Genomic DNA, 21,083 nt, shown 5'->3' on the forward strand with positions numbered 1-21,083 from the left:
TTCTGAAGAATTTTCCAAGGTGGCACATTGGAAAGAGCTATAGACATGATCAGGGACTAGAAAACATTTTAACTGTGGACAGAAGAAATGACTGAAAGTGTTGCAGGATCAAGCAGAAAGATGATTTACTGGATAACAGTTCTTCTGAAATATATGATTTCCATATGGAGTAAGAAAGTGTCCTTTCTGTGTCTACTAACAACCTGAGAGGCACTTTTTTAGCTCAGTAAGATAAAAAGTAGACTAGTCACCACAAAAAACAAATATGATGGCTATTACTGTGAAGCACAAAATCAGAATCTACCACCTGACCACCTGATGCAAGAGGGAAAAAGTTATAGTGTTTGGACACTAAGTTCTATTTTAGAAATTTTTGAATTCACCTGACCCCAAAGTCCTTTCTTTGTGAGGAGTGGTGCCCTCATATACTCTAAATACTCAAAATACAGTCCAAGTGTGCTGAAGAGTAGAACATGTGCAGGGAAAACAAAAGTGGAATATAAAACAGAATTGGGTTCTGTGCACTTCTAAATTTTAAATTATTTAAATGATACTCCACATTAAATTGTGAAAAATTATTTGTGGCATCAGTTCTCTCTGTGCTGTGCTCTAACACACGTAGCTCTGGTAATTCTTAACAAATAGGACAAACAAGTCTAAATTTCCTGGTCTTCTCTAGGCTGATGTGTAGTCCATGAGGATATGCCCAAAATGTTGCAGCAGTTCAAATATCTTCCAAGTGTTACATCATATGGAGATTGACACTGTTAAATACATAGACAAAGTGACTACTTTTAAGTTAAAGCCCTCTTTTGAAACTAAAATTATAAAGTTGCTGATGTAAACTTTGCGGGTTGTATACTTGCAGGGAAAGTTGCAAAACAAAGAGGATCCGTATGACTTCCCCAAGAACTATGACTCCAAATCAAGTAATGTTGCTGTCAGCAGTGAGACTTCAACTGTATCAGTAAAAGCAGCACCACCACCTGTTTCTGTGAAACCTGCCTTTGGGCGTCTCATTCTGAGAAACTCTCAGCCAGCAGTCGTGCCTGCAGAGGAGGAGGAGGAGGCAAAGTTGGAAGAGGAAGGAAGCGAACAAGAAAATACTCCAAAATCAGTACTGAGGAAAGTAAAAATATTTGAGGAGATGGATCACAAGGCAAGGATGCAAAGAATGCAAGAGCTACAAGAGGCCCAAAATGCCAGGGTATGAAGAGTTGCATTTCCCCCCTCCTGTGCTTTGCGACCTATAGAACAGCCAGAGTCCTGAAAATGGAAATCACGCCCTTTGCATTGTGTTGCTTTTGGAGGGAGAAGTTTGGGAAACCACACATAAAGACATACAGTTGTGTGGATTTGTATATAAAAGGAGGTCATATTTTAAGGTTTCCTATTGTAACTATAAAAACCTGACTTCCAATAATCCTGTTGCTTTTGGCAATCCATTGTTCTCAAGTATGGTTTGAATTACTGCTCTAGCAAAAGTTTATATAATTGTAGGAATATCAATAGGATGTTACCAATTTGTGCTTTAATTTAATTTAATTAATTTCAGTTGTAGCTATGACCTGCTAAGTCCTAGATCCTCAAATAGGATCTCCAATGGATAGAGTTAAAAGGAACAGTTATTTTCTTCCACTTTCTTTTAAAGCTTGAAATAGCCCAGAAGCATCCGGATATTTATGCCGTCCCTGTCAAAACACAGAAGTCAGAACAAAACTGGCCCCAGCCAATGAGGTAAAGTGTATCCAGTTCCAAGCATTCTGTCTTGATTCTTGACTTTACTAACAGGAGGAAAACCAATCTTGCCAGTTTTTGTTCATATAAATCATCCTGCCTTGGTATACTTTTTTGTTGTGGTGCCTCTAAGATTATTGTAAAGGTGGGGCAAAATTTTAGTGAACTCTTCAGGGAACTAATTTCAGGATTTTTTTTCTTTTAGTTCATTTATAGCATTTGAGTCATCTAGGAAGAAACACTGTATTCTTTCACTGAAATATTTGCAGAGACAGTTTTTTGCCCCAGTCAATATTACACAGAGCTGGCCTGCATTCATGTTCTCTGATATCCATTCTACCTCTGCTAGATACTTGATGAGTGTTAGTCTATCCTAAGAAATAATTGCTGTTCTATAACAATTACTTCGATGCTTATTCCTTACAGATACATAGTGTGGCTAGGTGAACTAAGGATGAAAGTTGTCTCAGGTGACCCATCAAGTCTCATGAAAGTAGCAATCTTTCATTAAAATTCAGTGAGTTCTGTGTGGGTTGACCACGGCGTCATCTTACCCTCCACACTGCACATTTCTATGGTTGAGCAGTCACCTATGCAAGAGCTAATACACAGCGTGATGGATTTTGTTTTCTGCTCTTTGGGACTCTTCAGTTTTCCTTGCATCTTAGTAATAGCCAAGTAGGAATGGGACTTTTTTTCCTAGTAAGTCAAATGCTTTGATGTCCCAGTAAATAAACTAAAATGCAAAAATGGAAAACTGTTATTTTCTGGATTTCTTGGCAGGTTCAGAAAAGCATACTTTTTTTATATAGCATTGGAAGCTTAATGAAAGTAATGAAAATTAATCTTTCGCCATGTTTGCAGAGTGTTTGCTTACATGCAGAAATCAGTGTTGTTGGCTTTTTACAGGAATGTTAATGACTGGCATAGAAGGCAGTATTTAAGCCCTGGGAGAAAGATGTAAGGAGAATACCATCTTGTTTTTCCAGAATCTGTGTTGCAAAAATCATGGGTTTTGAAATGGAGGAAATACCCTTCCTTGACAGATTCTATTTTTCCATGTCTGCTTAATGTCCCATCAAATGTGTAGCGCCACGGTGTATAAAAAGCAAATGTGTGGGTTTTTTCTGCCCACTTTTAAGGCTAAGAGCCTTAGTGAGAGCCTTGAGTGAAAAGGCTCCCAGTTTGAGTGAAAAGGCTACCAATTTAAGAAATGTCACATAAGAAGTCTTTGGACTTTGAGATAGAAGACTGAGGATGCAAAAGAAGAAGGAGGCATAGAAAAGGTACTGTGTAAAACTAATTAAGGGACATGTTAGTTGGGGCAGTAGCAAGGCTGAAAACCTCCCTGCTCAGGGAATAGATGGCCATAAAGCATTTTTCCAGGCATCAAATCTGAGGATCATCCTCCAGTTTGGTGGAAATAAGATGCCTCTCCAGATAGGTTTACCATAGTCATGCAGTTTTTTATAGGCTAGAAGGGGTTTAATTTACTCCATCTGCCTTTCTAAGCTGTATGTTGCCATAAAGCAGGTGTTAAGTACAACTATTTTTCAGTTTTTCATAATGGGAGTAGACATGATCACTCTCTTTTCCTGTTCTGTGTTAGCTCCAGGCCTCCAGAACCCCAGAAGCCTCCTGTTAGACCTTACCTGGAGAACCGTGTCAGTTACAGCAGTGATGTGGAAGAGGAGGAGGAGGAATACCGCCGGCAGCTGGCAGACCACTCTAAGAAGGGCTATTATGGACAGCCATCCAGATACAGAGACACAGAATTGTAGGCTTGCTAGTATGTCCACGTCTAATACTCCTTTGAGGTTTCTTCCTTTGCAGCCAAAGTGGAGCAGTAGTTAGTCCTGAAAAGCTATATTTTTACTGGGGGTGGTGTTAGAGGGTACGCTACTCAACTCAGACATATCTATACACTGGAACTGGAAGAGTTCATTTTTTGGGGATATTATTTTGTCAGTGTCTATGAAAAGAAATCACTATTGCCTGAATGCTGTTGCCTGTTTTATAAGGACCAAATCCTTAAAGTTTGTGTTAATTCTTGGTATTTTCATATTTTAATATAAGCCCCCCCTTTTTCCTTTTATTAATGCTGCCTTTTTGGACTGTTCTGCTGTGTTATGAAAGTATGATCCCAGAGATACACTTTGTAATGCAATAGAACTAAATGTGAAAGTGTATTTGAAGAATAGTAAGTGCCTTTAACAAGAAGCATCTGAAGCTGTTTGACATCTGATACTTGGTGCAAAGCCATAACACACTAAAAAGGGGATTGACTGTGTTACCTATCTTTATTTTTTATCAGGTTCATGGTAACAGTTTTCCTTGCATGTTATTTTTCTAAGTTCATAGATGCATATGCAATATTCATAAATACTGACTGTACATATTAAAGGTGCAATTGACTGGGTGGCTGGAAAAGACCAGGATGTGCTTAAAGAGAGAAAACGGTGTAGAAATTCAGTCACATATTAAAATTTACACAGACTGCAAATAATAAAGTATATATTCTAGACAGACCTTGTGTGTCTCACTTTTCTTTTGAACTGTATTAGTCTAGAATTGCTGACCTCCATGAGTACACTGTTTCAGTTCAGGGTCTCCTTTCCTTCTGTTCAAGTAACTGGGAAACATCACTGTTGATGTGTTTCACAGTGTTCTAGACATCATTTTAAAATTTGCTGAGATTTAAAACTGGTGCAGAAATACGGAAGTCCTGCATGGGACTTACCTCGTAGAGTATTAAGTTTTGCCTCACCATTTCTGCTCTTTATCCTTATGCAATAAAAATTCTTGAAAGTGTCATAGGGAAAAATTTCTTTTGATTATACAATATGAAGGATGGTTTTCTAATGGTCTTCTAGGAAATAAAATGCCTTCCAACCGTAACCATTATATGATTCTATATTAGGAGAAGGTTCTTCACCCAGAGGGTGGTCAGACACTAGAACAGGCTCCCCAGGACAGTGGTCACAGCACCAGCCTGACAGAGTTCAAGAAGCATTTGGACACTGCTCTCAAGGCACATGGTGTGACTCCTGGGGATGGTGCTGTTCAGGGCCAGGAGTTGGACTCAGTAATCCCTGCAAGTCCCTTCCAACTCAGGAAGTCCATGATTCTGTAATACTTTGTTTAAAAAGGTAGAATTTTCTTGTTGAAACAATAGGATGAGGAAATTTGTGCTGCTCAGATTAGAATAATTTACTTTGGAAAAGACCTCCAAGATCATCAGGTCAAACTGTAAACTGAACAGTGCCAAGTCCACCACTAAACCATGTCCCTAGCACATCTACACATCTTTAAAATTCCTACAATTCCTTTAAAATTCCCTTGGCAGTTCTAATGCCTGACAGCCCTTTCTATGAAAAGATTTTTCCTAATACCCAGTCTAAACCTCCCCTGGTCCAACTTGAGCCCATTTCCTCTTGTCCTGTTACCTGGGAGAAGATTGACCCCCATCTCACTACACCCTCCTTGTAGAGAGCAGTAAGGCCATCCCTGAGCCTCCTTTTTTCCAGGCTGAACACCCCCAACTCCCTCAGCTGCTCCTCACAGGAATTGTGCTCCAGACCCTTCACCAGCTCTGTTGCCCCTCTCTGGAAACGCTCCAGCACCGCAATGTCTGTCCTGCAGTGAGGGGGCCAGAACTGAGCACAGCACTCGAGGTGTGGCCTCACCAGTGCTGAGTACAGGGGGACAATCCCTTCTCTGGTTCTGCTGGCCATGATGCCATTGGCTACCTGGGCACACACTGGCTCATGTTCAGCTACTGCTGACCAGTACCCCCAGGCCCTTTCCTGCCGGGCAATTTTCCAGCCTCTCTGGCTTCAGCCTGTGGTGCTGCTTGTTGTGACCCAGCATGAGAGGGGTTCACAAGGGCAGGACCTGGCACTTGGTCATGTTAAACCTCATACCAGTGGTGTTGGCCCATCGATCCAGCCTGTCCAGAGCCCTCTGAAGAGCCTTTCTACCCTCGAGCAGATCAATACTCCTGCCCAACTTGGTGTCACCCACGAAGTGACTGAGGGGCACTTGATGCCTTTCCAGATCATTGATAAAGAAGCTACCAATATAATACGAATATGTGATACAAATTTACAGGACACATGAAATGTATCGATTGAAATGCGGTGTGACGGAGCTAGGGGGTCGCTCTGCGAGAGAAGCTGTTTGGGGTCGGTCCGTACTGCGGCACTCGGGGTTGTTTCGGCGCAGGGGCTGTTCCCGAGGCGCCGGCAGCGGCCCCTGCGGGCTGCCAGCGGGGCCGCCCGGCTGCAGCCGCAGCCCGGGGAGCGCGGGCATCGGGGCGGGCAGGCGGGACGCGCCGCGGCAGGGTCACAGCTCCCTCGCCGGCTTCTCCGCCCCCACTCGCTCAGGGATCATCCACCTCAACCAGGATGAAGGGGCTGAACTTTATTGGATTCATGGGGAAACACTGTGACAAGTGATAAGGAAAAGGCTGAGGTACTGAATGCCTTTTCTGCCTCAGTCTTGAACAGTTGTCCTCTGCGTACTCGGCCGCCTGAGCAGGAAGACAGGGTCTTTATAAATGACACAGGCAGTGAGATCGAGTGCTGGTCAGCAGGTTTGCAGATGACATGAAACTGAGTGGTGCACGTGACACAAAAGCAAAAGGATGGGATGCCATCCAGAGGAACCTGGACAAACCTGAGAAGCGGGCCCACAAGAACCCCATGTAGTTCAACAAGCCCAAGGGCAAGGTGCTGCACACGGACCAGGGCAATCTGAGACATGAGTAGCAAGTGTGAAGTGAACTCACTGAGAGTACCCCTGACGAGGAGGACTTCTGGGTTCTCATGGCTGAAAAGTTGAACATGAGGTAACAGTGTGCACTGGCAGCACAGAAAGCCAAATGTGTCCTGGGCTGCATCCAAAGTGGCATGGGCAGTAGGGCCAGGGAGGGGATTCTGCCCCTCTGCTCTGCTCTGGTGAGACCCCACCTGCAGTGCTGTATCCAGCTCTGGGGTCCCCAGCACAGGAGGGACATGGACCTGTTGGAGAGAGTCCAGAGAAGGTCATGAAGATGATCAGAGTGATGGAGCACCTCTCCTATGAAGAAAGGCTGAGGCAGCTGTGGTTGGTCAGCCTGGAGAAGACTTCGGGGTGACCTTACAGCACTCTCCTGTACCTAAAGGGAGTCTAAAAGGAAGCTGGAGAGGGACTTCTGACAGGGATATGTAGTGGTAGGACAAGGGGCAATGGCTTTAGGTTGAAGGAGGGTAATTTTAGACTAGATATTAGGAAGAAATTCTTTACTGTGAGGTTATGAGGCACTAGAAAAGCCTGCCCAGAGAAGCTATGGATGCTTCATCCCTGGAAGTGTTCAAGGCTGGGTTGGATGGAGCTCTGAGCAACCTGGGCAAGAGGAATCACCACCTTGCCAGCTAAACCACAGCACTAAGGTCCTTATCCAGTCATTTTTTGAACACCTCCAGGGATGGTGATTTTACCACCTCCCCAAGCAGTCCATTCCAATGCTTAACAACCCTTTCCATAAAGATATTCTCCATGATGTCCAGCCTCAACCTGAAGCTGTGTCCTCTTGTCCTGTCCCTAGAAAAGGCTCACCCCCACCTGGCAACAACCTCCTTTCAGGCAGCTGTAGAGAGCAATAAGCTCATCCCTGAGCCTCCTTTTCTCCAGGCTAAACACCCCCAGCTCCCTTAGCCATTCCTCACTGGACTTGCAAGGTCCCTTCCACTCCAGGCTACTCTAAGAGAAGACTGGCACACACAGCTGTATGGAAAGCATAACAGAGAAAAATATTTTCTTTCAACATGGGCAGTGTCAAGCTAGATGGAGAGGAAGCTGTCTTGTGCAGTGACAAGCCAAACCTACTTGAACTCCTTTGTTACGCACTGACTTTTTAAAATCAATGTGTTTTGACCAAATGGAGAAAAGAAACCGGTGTCTAGAGTAGATTAAATGGTTTAACACAGGGTGGTTATAAGAGGTCAAAAGATGACTATTTTGCGGGAATGTTCTGTCTCAATGCTCCATTTGCCGTCCTATGCATAGGTTGAAGTTCGACTTTCCATTTGCCTTGGTGCCTGAGATAAAAGAACCCATGGAGAGCAGACACTCATTTAATTCCTCCATTGCGTTATAAAATATAATGAAAAGTTTCCACTAGAGAAGTAATTTACAGCATTTTAAAGAAGTTAGAAAGACAAAATTGTGCATTTGTTTAGCTTTAGTCTTCCTGTAATGGATACACATATAGCTAGATGATCTTTCAGGAGCAAATCTTTTTTGCAAATTGAAGACTAGATAACCTTCCCAGAATAATGATCTATTAGATCTACTTGGAAATACAGCTGTGCTTTGTCAACTCTTTTCCTCATTTCATTGCAGTTTAGAGTGGTTGGTCTGTGCTTCACCCACAGGCAGAGAAATAAACAGCAATCTGTGCTGCAGCTTCATATCACTCAGTTACTCCTTCCAGTCTTTACTTTTAATGAATTTTTGTTCCTGAACCAAGCAGTAAAGGTAGATTAGAGCAGATTGTGTCCTGAATCATACAATGTCACTACAATGCTTTGCTTAGTGCAATAATCAAGAAACTGGCTGACTGTGTGGAACAATTTATTGTTATTAGACAAATAACACAAAACCAAACAGAAGCCAAACCCTGGTGGACTGTCAGGTGTAACTGCTCTGTGAGAAAGTGTAGACAACATGTTAAGACAGACAAGAGAGTAAGACCTGGACCTACCCTATCTTTTTAAGAAATACAGAAGAGACTATCTTCTGTTTTTCCCTCTGTGACACTCATGATGGTATCCTCAGCTCTTCACTAAGAAGGAAACCTGGACAAAGTTATTTTAACTTGTGTGCCTGGAAGATATAATGAATATGATGAAGTTTATCTGTTTAAATCACTAGAAGGATTAAACTCATATAATGATTACAGTTCCGGAAAAATACTTGTGTATAATTTATGGAAATTGTTGTAGCATTATGTAATAATTTTCTTGATGTAGATATGTTTTTTACTGATTTCTGATGCACTTCAAGCCAGTTTTCCAAATAGACATTCCCACTAGGTGAAAATTTCATCTCATGTTAGACTTTTTGTATCCCACTCTGATTGTTGTTACTTTTTGTTGTCATAGGTGATAGAGGATAAATTTTTCCTTACCCTGGCAGTACACTCAGTCCAAGTTTGCTTAAGCAACTTTTTAAAGCCTCCCAAATACCTATATCCTGAGCATAAATGAAGCTCTAAAACAGCATCATCAATCTGCTTGGAATGACTACCAGACTGGGAATGAAGCCAACCACACAGCAATGGGTGCAACAACAGAACAAGAATACCATAGGAATGAGGCTTAGGGCCATAAGGTATGTTGTGAAAGGATGACTGTGGGCATGATGGCTTGCTGATGGGTGACAGGTCCTCAGGAGGATTGTAGCTGACCCTTACCGCTGCAATTGGCCAGGAGGAACAGGGAAAGACACCAAGGTGTCCCCGTTGTGTTCTGTTCCATCCTTGCACAAGACCCACAGATTTTGTAATCTCTCTCTGTATCCTTCATGATCATATAATGTGGCTGCCCCTCTCCACATTCATGCTGGCAGTAACAAGGATTTGGCTGCAGTCTCATGCTCACTTCTCCCATATGTATAAACTGGTATCTGAAATCCTTCATGGCAGAGGACGAGAACATGAGCACCTTTCAGACAAGTCAATGGGCTTGCTCCTCTCTCCTCCCCAAATCATGGACACCTCTTTGGCAAGATTTGACCTCCAGCTGTGTCAGAGTACACCTGGGAACACTTGTGCATAGCACTGTACACTTTTGTCATGTCTAGTGAATCTATCTCTGGAAATCTAACAAGAAACTATAACCTGATGCCCCAATAAACTGAACTATTGGTGAATCTGGGTTCTTGAAAGTTCTTATTCAAGTCAACCAGACTGTGTTGAATCATTAAACTGCACTACTTTTGTGACTCTGTGATTGCAAATGAGACCAGACTTAGAGTGCAACCCTCACCACTGGTGCCTCTGGGATCTCATTGAATGTGACTGGACTTAGAGTGACAAGTTGGCTCTAATCAGAAATTAAGCCCAGCTGCACCTAGCCCATCTGTTCTCTGGGGACCAGCTGGAAACCAAGGGGATTTATTTTCTGCCAGTCTTGCATACTCTTTATGCAACAAATACACAGCCAGGTGTCAGACTAAAAAACCAGTTTATCAGACCTCTTCATCCAGACAGTATCACTTACAGACTATTGCCTTTGCAATCACATATATATTCACAGGAGGCAGGGGAGACAGCAAAACAGCAGTTTAAGACTAGCTTTTGTCAAAATACAATGAAAAACAGTGGCCAGATATCCCAAAGTACTGTGATGGCCCTCACCACCTCTATTATATGGCAAGGAAATATATTTTAATAGGAATATTTTGTCACCCCTATTCATTCTCCCCATTTATTGTCAGAATTCAGACCTGTACTCAATTGGCATTGATATTGCCTATTGCTCAGTTACTCTCATGGGGGAAAAGGAGTATTTAATCTAACTTCTTCCCGTGTTAGTGTTTGTATTTGCATGGCATTTAGAGTCTCTAGGTGAGATCAGGGCTTCATTTAATTAGCAGTGTTTATGTATCAAAACCCACATATTAATACACAGTTTTGTACACACACACACACACTATAATGATATGTATCCATCCTTTGAGTCTAAATGGTTGTAAGAAATAAAGATGAGTAGGTAGAGAAAGCTTAATTGAAGCTTGGAGGCATAAATCATGCTGTAGGAGGCAGGATGGCAGTAGTATTCAGCAGGTCCCTGACTCATCATTGAGAATGTTACTTTATTTCAGCATGTACTTCCACTGCTAGAATATTAGGAAAACAAGTATTTACATAACTCTTTATTTTAAATTCTCTTTATACTTCCTATAGAATTTTAGTAGTAGAGAGAATAAATAATCTGACATACATACATTACATTCTAATATCCAGCTGAAATAAAAAGAAAGTAGCAAAACAAAACAAAAAAAGACTATGAAGTCATAAAGCAGAAAATGAAAGTGTTGTCAAAAGCATACACAGGGGGGAAAACCTTAAAAACCAACAAATGATGAAAGAAAACTTCTCCTACAGAATAATTAAATGTCAAGATTTTGAAGAAATGGGAATCTACAAATGACTTCAAAGCACCCAGCGTAGCACTCAGGATTTATACACACAAAAGGAGGAGCATTAGAGCTTGTCTTTATCATGAATACTATTGGCTTGATACAAATCGGCCTCATACTGTCATGCACCACCATCATTTCCAGTCTTCAGTGCAACCACCTCCCTTTGCAGCAAAGAAAAGTGATCGAGAACAGCCTGCGACTCTTGGATAAAATGGGCAAAAAGTTTCCTCAACAATGTCTAAGAGAGAAAATGTCCTTCAAATTTCCTACGCAGGTTCTGCAGCCCAGGCAGAAAGGGACTGTTGGAGTTGCCATTGAAGAGATCTTCCAACATATCTTCTACATCTTTAGCAAAAATCTGACTCTAGCTGCCTGGGATGGGACAGCTTTGGATGAGTTCCAAAATGGACTTTATCTGCAAATTGAGCAGTTGGAGGCATGTGTAATCAAAAAGCACACCCACTACCGTCGGAGTAAAGAAGCCAGCAGGCTGAAACTGAAAAAGTACTTCCAAAAAATAGACTCTTTTCTTAAATACAAACAACACGACCTGTGCTCTTGGGAGATCAGCCGTGCAGAAATGAGAAGATGTCTCCAATTGATTGATAAGGTGACAAGGAAGCTTAAAAACTAAGGTACAAAGATTTTAACCTCACATAATTTATAATATTTATAAACAAATATTATAAATAGCATTTATTTTTTGTTCTGTGATCTATCTTGTGGCAGTGCTCTAGTTAATTTTTATTGTATTTAAATAATCATGCTTCTGAAATTAAATTTTGAAAATGTAATGCATTATTCAATGTAATTTGTTTCCTTGGTAAGCAAGGTGTCTACTCTAGCTATAAATTAATCTATATGAATTTTCAGTGAGGGTTACTCTCTAGGAAGGTATTGCAACCTTTGACAGACAGTGAATCTTAAGGTGTTTTCTGCTGAGAAAACATGCAGCTACTTTCCATCTCTATTTCACCTACAAGTAGAGAATCACATATTTGTGAATGAACTACACACCCCATGCCTTATTGCTAGATCTGTACTGATTCAGACTGCATCAAAGATTAAGTAGTACATTGGTTATTCAAGTGGTCCTGACTTAGGGTGAGAATATGCATTTTTCTTTGAAAGTTTGTATCCTCTTTTCCAAGCATGCAATTTTTTTTACATTTGAGTAATTCTAACATTTGCTTTGTTCAAAGATGTAAAGTAATTATAGAAGGATTTGTCTACATAGTACATTTTTTGCAGTAGCTGTGGCTTCTGTAGTAACTTCCCAATTGGACAGTGTTACTTTTAATTGAAACATATTTACCTGTAACTATGTGGGGGCAAGGCTTTTATTCCTTCCCGCAGTGTTTCCCATTCACTTCAACTTTATTCAAAAGATTATTTGAAATAACTTTTCTATGCAAAAGTACCCTAAAGCCACATCTGCCAGTGGCACATTCTACTTGCTGATGGGTATATTCATCCTGGCTACTGCAATCTCAAACATCACCATCCAGTGCTGTGCTTTATTGCTGCATGAAATCTGCCTCTTTCTCTTTGCTTTCTAATTGAATCACATAGACGTATAGCCCTCCAATTAATTTCCCCTCCAAACCACACAGCTTTCAGAAATAATTACAATATAATCAAATTCTTTAAAACATCTTGCAGTAAAACTGGGCCTGGATTTTACCCTTGGGAAATTGTCCCTGGGTAACTCCATTTCGAATGGTGTGCTTTCCCTCATCACTTGCTGTGAGGGGAACAGAGCTATACCAAGGCTCTTTCACTGAAAGAATAGAGTTAAAACTTTGGTAAAAGCCCAGCAACTTAACAACAAAAAAAAAATCTGTGGCCACCCCGATGTACATTTGGCACAGGCTTCTGTGTCTGGCATAAAGAAGCAGAGGAGAGAGCATGTCTGTGGATCCCAAAAGAGGGTGGTGTGAGTCCTGGAAGGCTGGAATTGCCAGAGGTTGATTTAAGCATCAGGTAAGGAACAACTTTAAAGTATTTTCTGATCTCCAGCCATTCAGAGAAATATCAGTGAAAGTGGAGCTAATAAAAAGGTGCATCTAAGCAAAAAATGGACTGGTATGAACAGCAGTGATGGTGCATGGGGTCCCAGGTATCATATCTATGACACAGGTCTCTTTTGCAGAGTGTCCATACTGTCCTCTCTACCACCCATGGATGCAAGGTAAAGAAGAGATGGCAGACATGGATCTCATGGATCAAGCTGAAATACCAGAAATAAAACCAGCTAGCAACTTCACCATGATCTGGAGCAAAAAAAAGGACCAAAAAACCAGAGTAAATATTCAGAGTAATTTTTCCCACCTGGTGACACCCTGCCACAAATGTTACAGCAAAATGTGTATTTCTTGGGCTTCATAACTAACCACACTTGAAATGGACCCACCTTGGCACTGTTTCAAATATTTCCTGTTGCTTGTTTTGTTTTGTAGTTCTTCAAATATGTACAATAAAATGACATTCAGCCTGCTTACTCTTCTGGCTCTGATATCCTTGGGTGGCTTTTACAATGCAGAAAACTGTTATTGAAGTGGTCTTACTTTTACCAAAATTTGGAAATAACATGAAATATTTTTCAGCTGCTCTCTTGTGAGGGATTCCAGTTTTTATTGGCTAACTTGTCTGCAACTGGAATATGTTCATTTATGGCCCACTAGTTGTTCAGAAACTTTTGTATCATCAGGTTTACTTTTTAATTCACAGCTGTCCTTAAATATCTCATCACCAAATAAAAATCTGTTTTGATGTATTTCAGTCAACACAGTACTTTGCAGTGCAGAAAAAAAACCAGAGTGGGCTCTAGAGGGCAAAGTGAAATTAGAGACAAATGTAAGAATTGAGGTGAATGTTCATGTGTTTTGGCAAGACAGTGTTTCAGCTCTCTATGAGTGTGCTTATCAATAAAGTGCTACTGGTCCACAGAAGGGAATTGAAAGAAAAATTAATTATTCTTGAAAAACAAGAAGATCTCAGAGATGATGGACAGGAGCTCATAAAGCAACATTTGATTCCAGTTACTTTTTGGCCAGCTGTGAGGCAACAGAAATTATTTGTATTGAGACAGTATCTAGAAGACACGTTTAAAGATGGGGACCCTGGAATAGTCATAGTTACTGAACAAATAAAAAGGAAAAAGAAAATTGCAAGCCAGTATGCCTTTGTTTTATTCTTACTTTAAAGAAAGGTAAGGATTCTTAAGGGTAAGGTAAGAATGATAGAGATTTAGAAGATCATCTCTCTTCACCTTGCCCTTGTAACATTTTGGAGTCATATGTATTAGCTGCATATTATGCCCCTGTCTAGCTGAAACCCTCTGGTATTTCTTCCAGTTAGTATTTTTCTACAAGTTAAACAGATGAGGCAAATATATACATTATTTTCAAATGGAAATTAATAAAATAGTGGATGTGAAGTCTCAAATCCCCGTGGGAAATTCAGCACAGATGAAACAAGATCCTTCCAAGATGGGACTGATCATAAGCCAAGAAGCTTCATAAATTTTTCCATAAGACTCACACACCAGTGCCATGCAGCACAGATTCACGGCTGTGGCTGTTTTCACGTCTAGTGTCACAGCATCTCGTTTATCCATGTTGTGCTGGACTTAGTTGTGCTTCACTTTTGGGGACACTAAAATTGGTAAGTTTTCATCTACACAGAGTTAGTTTTCTGGAGTGGATTTATGGGACTGGGGTCAAAAGCCTTGTCTTCCATGTGAAGTTTCAGAATAGCTACAGCAGAACTGAAGAATGCTTATTCCAGACTTTATTTTGGAAAAAATGATTCACAAGACACAGTCAACTATCAACTACAGCTGTTCAAAGCCCTCTGTCCATGGGTTTGGCTTGTTCCATCAGCTCTGGTTTAATTTTTAAGTTGGGGAAATAAAAAGAAGCAAACCCAAACCAGAAAAAAAGTCCCAAAGCAAAACAGGACAAAAGCCTGTGGAAATAAGTCTCTGAACAATCACTCAGGTTTAGCCCTTGTTGCTTGTCCTTCAGAGCAGCCCTGGGGAAATTACAGGGGTGGCTGTGGTGGAGCAGGCAGACAAACACTGGGGCTGGGGGATGTGGGAGGGAAACGGGATCAGTAACTGCTCATGGGAAGACAGTGCCCACAGACTACTGCGTACTGCTGGTCCTCATCCCTTCCAGTCCAGCCTGCCCCTTGTCAGGGCTAGCCCTAATCTGTTTCCCCCCTCCCAGTTGTGGAGGAACACTGGGTTCTTCCAGGGTGCAATCAGAGGGAAGACCAATATATGAGAGTGAAAAAGATAGAGTAAATCCTGAAAGAAGGTGTCAGTTCTCAGTTTTAACTGACAGAATGAATTTACTTTGCTTCAGAAATTTAATGCAAAGCAAAAAATTGTGAACTATGAAAGTAAGATCGCAACTGATACTTTCCAACAAGATGACTGGTTTTTAATATTCAAAAATCTTCTAATCTTCATAGAGGCAGGGATGAGTCATTTGTACCATCATTTCCCACTTCTACTGACATCGTGATATCCTTAGGAAGGTGCAAGGGCTTTTTTAGTGCTGAGAGTTCCCAGAGGAGCAAACATCTGACAGGGAATGTGAGGACAATCTTTCTTCTCAACCTTCACCCATCCCAGTGCCACAGCCCAGCCTGCAATCTAGAGGGAAGCTGCAGTGCTACTGTGGGGCCGCCCCCCTGCAGCCACACACTGCCAACCCCACCATGCTTCCAAACACCATTCAGACTCTTCATTCGCTGTGTCCTGAATTAATTCCTCTTCTCTCTGTATGACTTCAAAATTGAAAATCCCATCTCATGTGAACTGGTAACTCTCTGGTTTAATTTCAGTGGAGCTGAGGAAGAAGCAATGGCAAATGATGAGCAGAGGAGCACAGGGAAATTCATGTCCTGCCTCAGTTCTCTACACAAGAGGCTGCAAGGTTAGTTCACCTTCTAAGACCAACCTTGTTGAGCCCAAGCGCTCACAGTTACAATCCTAAAACCATGCTACCTTCAGCAATGAGGAATTCAGTGTTCTAAGCAAATAATTTTGTCTGCTTTTGAATGTGTAAAAGCAAACACAGTTAACACTCCCTTCTGAAAAATAACTGTTAAAGCATTGAAGAGCATTTGCAAAGTCAAAATCCACACTAAGGAGATTAACTACTGAGATTTTAAATAGCATATCTGGCCCCTGCACACCAGTTACCACCACATCTACTCACCGTAACTCTCACTGTCAACTATTCCCCAAGTTTCTTATCTTGGTAGACCAGAACCTGCACAACTTCCTCTGGACTTAGCTGGAGTACTGTGTGTTACAATTCCCAAAAAGGAAATATCTTGACAGACATATTTACATAAAACAGAAAGCTTTTCTTTGACAAAATAATAAAGCCTATTTGACTTCAACTATTTTTCAAAACGTTGCTCACTCTTTAAGCAATTAATATACTTTCTTTTCGAGTCTCTTTGGATTGAGCTATACTCTGTTCTGGTCTCCACTTTTTGGGAAAAGCTCATATTGGCCATAACAGACTTTTTCTTGTGATTATAACATTTTAATAATTAAAAATAAGTTCCTGCTGCCTGCAGTAGAACTCACAGTGTTGTCCTTGTTACAAGCATTAAATCCTGTCAGAGCTACTCATATTTAAAAAGGATTTATGTTGGACATGATTACTGGTCATTAGAAGTATTTCAAGGAACTAAGCACTTAGTTTGCTTTCTCTTTTTTCTTCTTTTTTTTTCTTCCCAGCTCCCCACAGATCACTATTTCTACAAACCATTAAATTCCTATAAAATGTCATAACCTATTATCACAACTTCTGTTATGAGTGACTTGGTGAGGACTAACACTTTAAATAAAGGGAAATATCCTAGCCCATCTAGTAGTATTTCCTCTTTATTATTGTAGCAACATATTTGATGGTTTCTGGGTCTCATCCAGCAATGAAACTGAGAGCAGTGAATTGGGAGGCACAGATACTGTAGAAACATGATTAATTTCAAGACTGGGTATGTCTTTGATATTTAGTTAATCTTTTCACAGCCTCCCAAGCAAAACCTGTGAATTTCCCACTCTGCTGGAAAGAGGCTGGTTGGGAATGAGAAGGAAGGACGTGATAAAGGATAAAGGCTAGGGGTTTTTTAATGGAAATCAGAGATGCTATTTACACTGCTCCCTGAAAGAAAAATGAATTGTAAAAAATTGTTACCCTGAAAAAATAATTATATTGTCCCTGAAATGCAGATTCAAATTCCTTAAGAACAGTAAAATCAGGTTATAATAATCAGCCTAAAAAGTCATCCTTTACATCATAAAAATAAGTTGCTTCCATGTAGAAAGATTTTAATGAAAAACTGCATTAAGGTGTGCTACAGAAACACAATGGTTTGCATTTTTATCCTATGCAGAGAAGAGAAAGAGTAGCTTTTTATTTTTTACCTCAGCCTGGGCATTAGGGTAATATTGTAGCCTCAATGCTTGAAATCATTGCTTGAAAATAATGAATCCCCCAAATCAACATATTCCCATAGAGCTGTGGGGCTGGTTGCAAGTACACAGGTCAATCTAGAGGCCATAGGACCTGCTCCCTCAGACGCTCACAGGAACTGACAAGTAAGGAGGGCAAGGCTGCCATATCTTCTCCAAGTGACATTTTGGGAGGTCTGGACAGGAAAGGTGGCAAAATGCAAAAGGATACATGAAGTCTAACAGACTGGCCAGGATCCTCTTTTTTCTCCAAAAGCATTTCCAAACGTCTTTTTTCACCTGATGAAATTGTAAAGCTAACCCCCCTGCCAGCTGTGTATCTATTAGGTGGACCCTTGTGGCATAATGCTTGCTCCCCTAGTACAGCTCTTCTCACCCTAAAGCAGCCAGGAACTTTGGTGCGACTGTCTCTGTTAGATGACACCAGCAAGTCAGCTCTGTTGGGCAGGACCTGTTCGCAAGCCAAGGTCTCTGCTGAACTTATAAAATCTCCTGGGTGTAAGTGTGAAGCTGGCACAGCTGCTGCTTCCTCTTTTTCCCAGCTTGAGAGTACAGACAAAAGCACTGACACTTTTCCCCATTACTTGCTTGCAGTGAAGATGACTTTGCTTCCCCTGCTGCCTCCACACAGCCTCCCTTTCCTCACTAGCAGTCTTGGTCACACAACATAGACATCATCCAGCACTGTGCAAATAACTCCACCTGCTAGTGAGAAGCAAGAGTGGCCAGTGCAGCACTGTATCAGCCCCATGGCCCCCAGGCAGCCCAGGATTTATGCTTTTACTCTAGCTGAGGTGAATAGCATGGGAGTGTGTGCTTACAGCTAAGCACACGTTTCAGAGCTGTGACTTACCAGTGCTTAAAATAGTATAATCTAGCCAACTCTGGCCAACACAGTAGAATTCAGACTCAACAGGCTTGAATTCACATAGCCAGAAAATCTAATATTGGAAGAAGGGAGACATAAAGTTACCAGGAACACTGAAAATTAATTTTAAGACACATGGTTTCTTTTCTTAAAAACACACCTGTGTATTGCTTTTATAGCAAGGATTGAGAAACAAAAGCTCTGCATAAAAGGAACAGATGTTTTAGCCTGGTGATGTTTCCTGTTTGAAGAGAAAGAAATTCTTTCTGTATCACATGAAACATTTCAGGATTGCCATTAACTTTCTACATAAAGCATCCCTTTGCAAAGGTTCCTGACAGAAGCACCATGCCCAGATAGAATGTATATTCCCCACCTCATGATGCAGGGAAATCAAATGCAGCTAAAATGTGTTTAGATTTTGAAAAACGCAGGAGACTTGATCTTAACATTAGAAGCTGAACAGTTGTAAAGCTTGTTTTAAGAGAGGCCAGCAGCAATATACAGAGAATTTTTTGATGCTGGATAAGTAGTTTCTAGACAGAAGTTAGTCTGCAAGAGAATAGCTAGAGTGGAGAAGAAAGTTTATTTTCCACAAATAAAAAGGTAGATTTTTTCCAGGACTTACTCTCTGGTTCCCATATCCAGCTAACATGTGTTTCAACAGTGCCATTTAATATTTCCTTTCCTCTGAATGTCCTTGCAGCACACAAAAGTGTTAAATATTTTAAGCATGAAAGCCTTTCTTGAACTCTGTGCGCCTAGAAGCATCCCCACCTCTTTCTAGTCTAATAAAAGCTGTTACCTGTTACTTTCTCCTGCTCATCACAGTATAAAACCACCACTGCAAATCACACAGCTAAAGGGACCTCACATGTGTTTTCAAATAAAAGTTGTATGCAGAAAAAACTCAAGAATTTAGAGAAGGATTTCTTGTACTAAGGAATAGCATCAGGTCTGATTGGCCAGATCAACTTCAATCCACTGGCTGAATTGTATTCTACATCTCCCAAAGGAGAACTTGAATATATATGCAGCGATTGATTTACGAGCCCTGTACCTTGGCTGCATTGCTACAGTGCATTGCCACTCAAATATGTGCATTAATAGGAGCATTATAGTTCAGGTGAGAAGTACACCTTTGAAGTGAATTTTCTAGTCATTGCCCCTTTCCATGCCACATTCCTCATCACAGAGTAGGCATCAACATCCTTCCTTTTGGAGGACAACATCACTCCTTTCATATGTCATCACCCCAGGAGATTTTTTTTTCACCAGGGAATGAGCATCAACTCCACAGGGCCACACTGCTGCCAAAGGAAAGCCCTCAAAATGCTTCAGTGGTGGGCAGCACCTCCCTAGCACTAGTCAGGTGCAGCTGCCTCAGCTGCCCCTGCCTCCTGCCAGGCTGTGTCAGGAGTGGCCACCATCACGGACAGGAACTGGAATCCAGCCTGGAAGCCCTTGCAGGTGCCCTTGTGTATTGGGTTTGCATGGCCTGGGTTTTTGGTAGCAGTAGGGGCTATAGGGGTGGGTTCTGTGAGAAGCTGCCAGAAGCTTCCCCCACATCTGGCAGAGCCAATCTCTGGTGGCTCCAAAGATGGACCCACCGCTGACCACAGCTGGGCCAATTAGAAGTGGTGGTAATGCCTCTGTGATAACAGGTTTAAGAAGAAATAAAAAAATAAGTTGTTGTGCAGTTGTAACTGCAGCCAGAAAAGAGCAGAGTGAGAACATGTGAGAGGAACAACTCTGCAGACACCAAGGTCAGAGCAGAAGGAGGGACAGGAGGTGCTCCAGCAGCTGGAGCTGGGATTCCCCTGCAGCCCATGGTGCAGACCATGGTGAAGCAGCTGTGCCCCTGCAGCCCCTGGGTCCATGGGGGATGCAGAGATCCACCCACAGCCCATGGAGGAGCCCCACGCTGGAGCAGGCGGATACCTCAGATGAGGCTGTGATCCAGTGGAAGACCCAGTGGAGAGAGGGGTGCTGCTCCCAGGCTGGAGCAGCTTGTCCTTGGAGGACTGCACCCTGTGGAAGAGTGACCCATGCTGCAGCACTTTGGGGAGCACTGTTGCTGGTGGGATGGACTCACATTGCAGCAGGTCACACAGAGCTGTTGCTCATGAGATGGAGCCACACTGGAGAAGTTTTCAGTGATCTGTCTCCCGTGGGAGGGACCCAGGGTGCAGCAGGGGAATGACCCCTCTCCCTGAGCAGCGGGAGAAGCCACGAGTGATGAACTGACCAAAACCCCCATTCGCTGTCTCCTTGCACCACTGGGGTAGGAGGTAGAGCTGGAAGGAGGAGGGGTTGGGGGAAGGTGGTTTTTTTAAGGGCTTATTTTACTTCTCATTACCCTGCCCTGATTTTGTTAGTATTAAGTTCACTTCATATCCCTAAGTCGAGCCTGTTTTGCCCATGATGGGATTTGCTGAGGGATCTCTCCTGGTCCTTACCACAACCCATGAACCCTTTGTTAAATTATCTGTTCTCTGTCCAGCTGCAGAGAGGAGTGAGTGAGCAGCTTTCATGGCATTGGGACAGTGTCAACCCCTGACACCTTATCACCTATGTTAGCCAACAAGGTTTTGCACGTCACAAAGCTATGTGAGCTTTGTTTCTTTTAGGTATTCGAAAAGAGCTGTTCTTTCTGCTCCTGGATCTTGTTACAGTGGTTACAGTGGTGAGCTGCACTCCTGACAGCATTAGTCACTCCAGTTGTCCTCCCACAGGCAGGCAGTGTGGAGGCTGTTTGCAAGATCTCAGCTAAGCCTTTCAATAATG

General features: G+C 42.0%; 2 protein-coding genes across 9 annotated transcripts in view; both read left to right on the top strand.

Moving 5' to 3' along the window:
- Nucleotides 1–4,266, top strand: part of TJP2 (tight junction protein 2) — a 64,792-nt gene extending 60,526 nt beyond the window's left edge. For all 8 annotated transcript variants that reach the window (XM_019281967.3, XM_039566517.1, XM_039566516.1 and 5 more), the window contains 3 exons: nt 869–1,207; nt 1,652–1,737; nt 3,347–4,266. In XM_019281967.3, the coding sequence (XP_019137512.2) occupies nt 869–1,207; nt 1,652–1,737; nt 3,347–3,518 (597 nt within the window). In that variant the 3' untranslated portion in view covers nt 3,519–4,266. The remainder of the gene's footprint in view (nt 1–868; nt 1,208–1,651; nt 1,738–3,346) is intronic.
- Nucleotides 4,267–11,005: 6,739 nt separating this feature from the next.
- Nucleotides 11,006–11,718, top strand: LOC104685212 (interferon alpha-2-like). Its single transcript, XM_039567815.1, has one exon. The coding sequence runs from the start codon at nt 11,006–11,008 to the stop codon at nt 11,558–11,560; it is 555 nt and encodes a 184-aa protein (XP_039423749.1). The 3' UTR covers nt 11,561–11,718.
- Nucleotides 11,719–21,083: the final 9,365 nt, after the last annotated feature.

This window comes from Corvus cornix, chromosome Z (genome assembly GCF_000738735.6).
Source record: "Corvus cornix cornix isolate S_Up_H32 chromosome Z, ASM73873v5, whole genome shotgun sequence".
Lineage (NCBI taxonomy): Eukaryota > Metazoa > Chordata > Aves > Passeriformes > Corvidae > Corvus > Corvus cornix.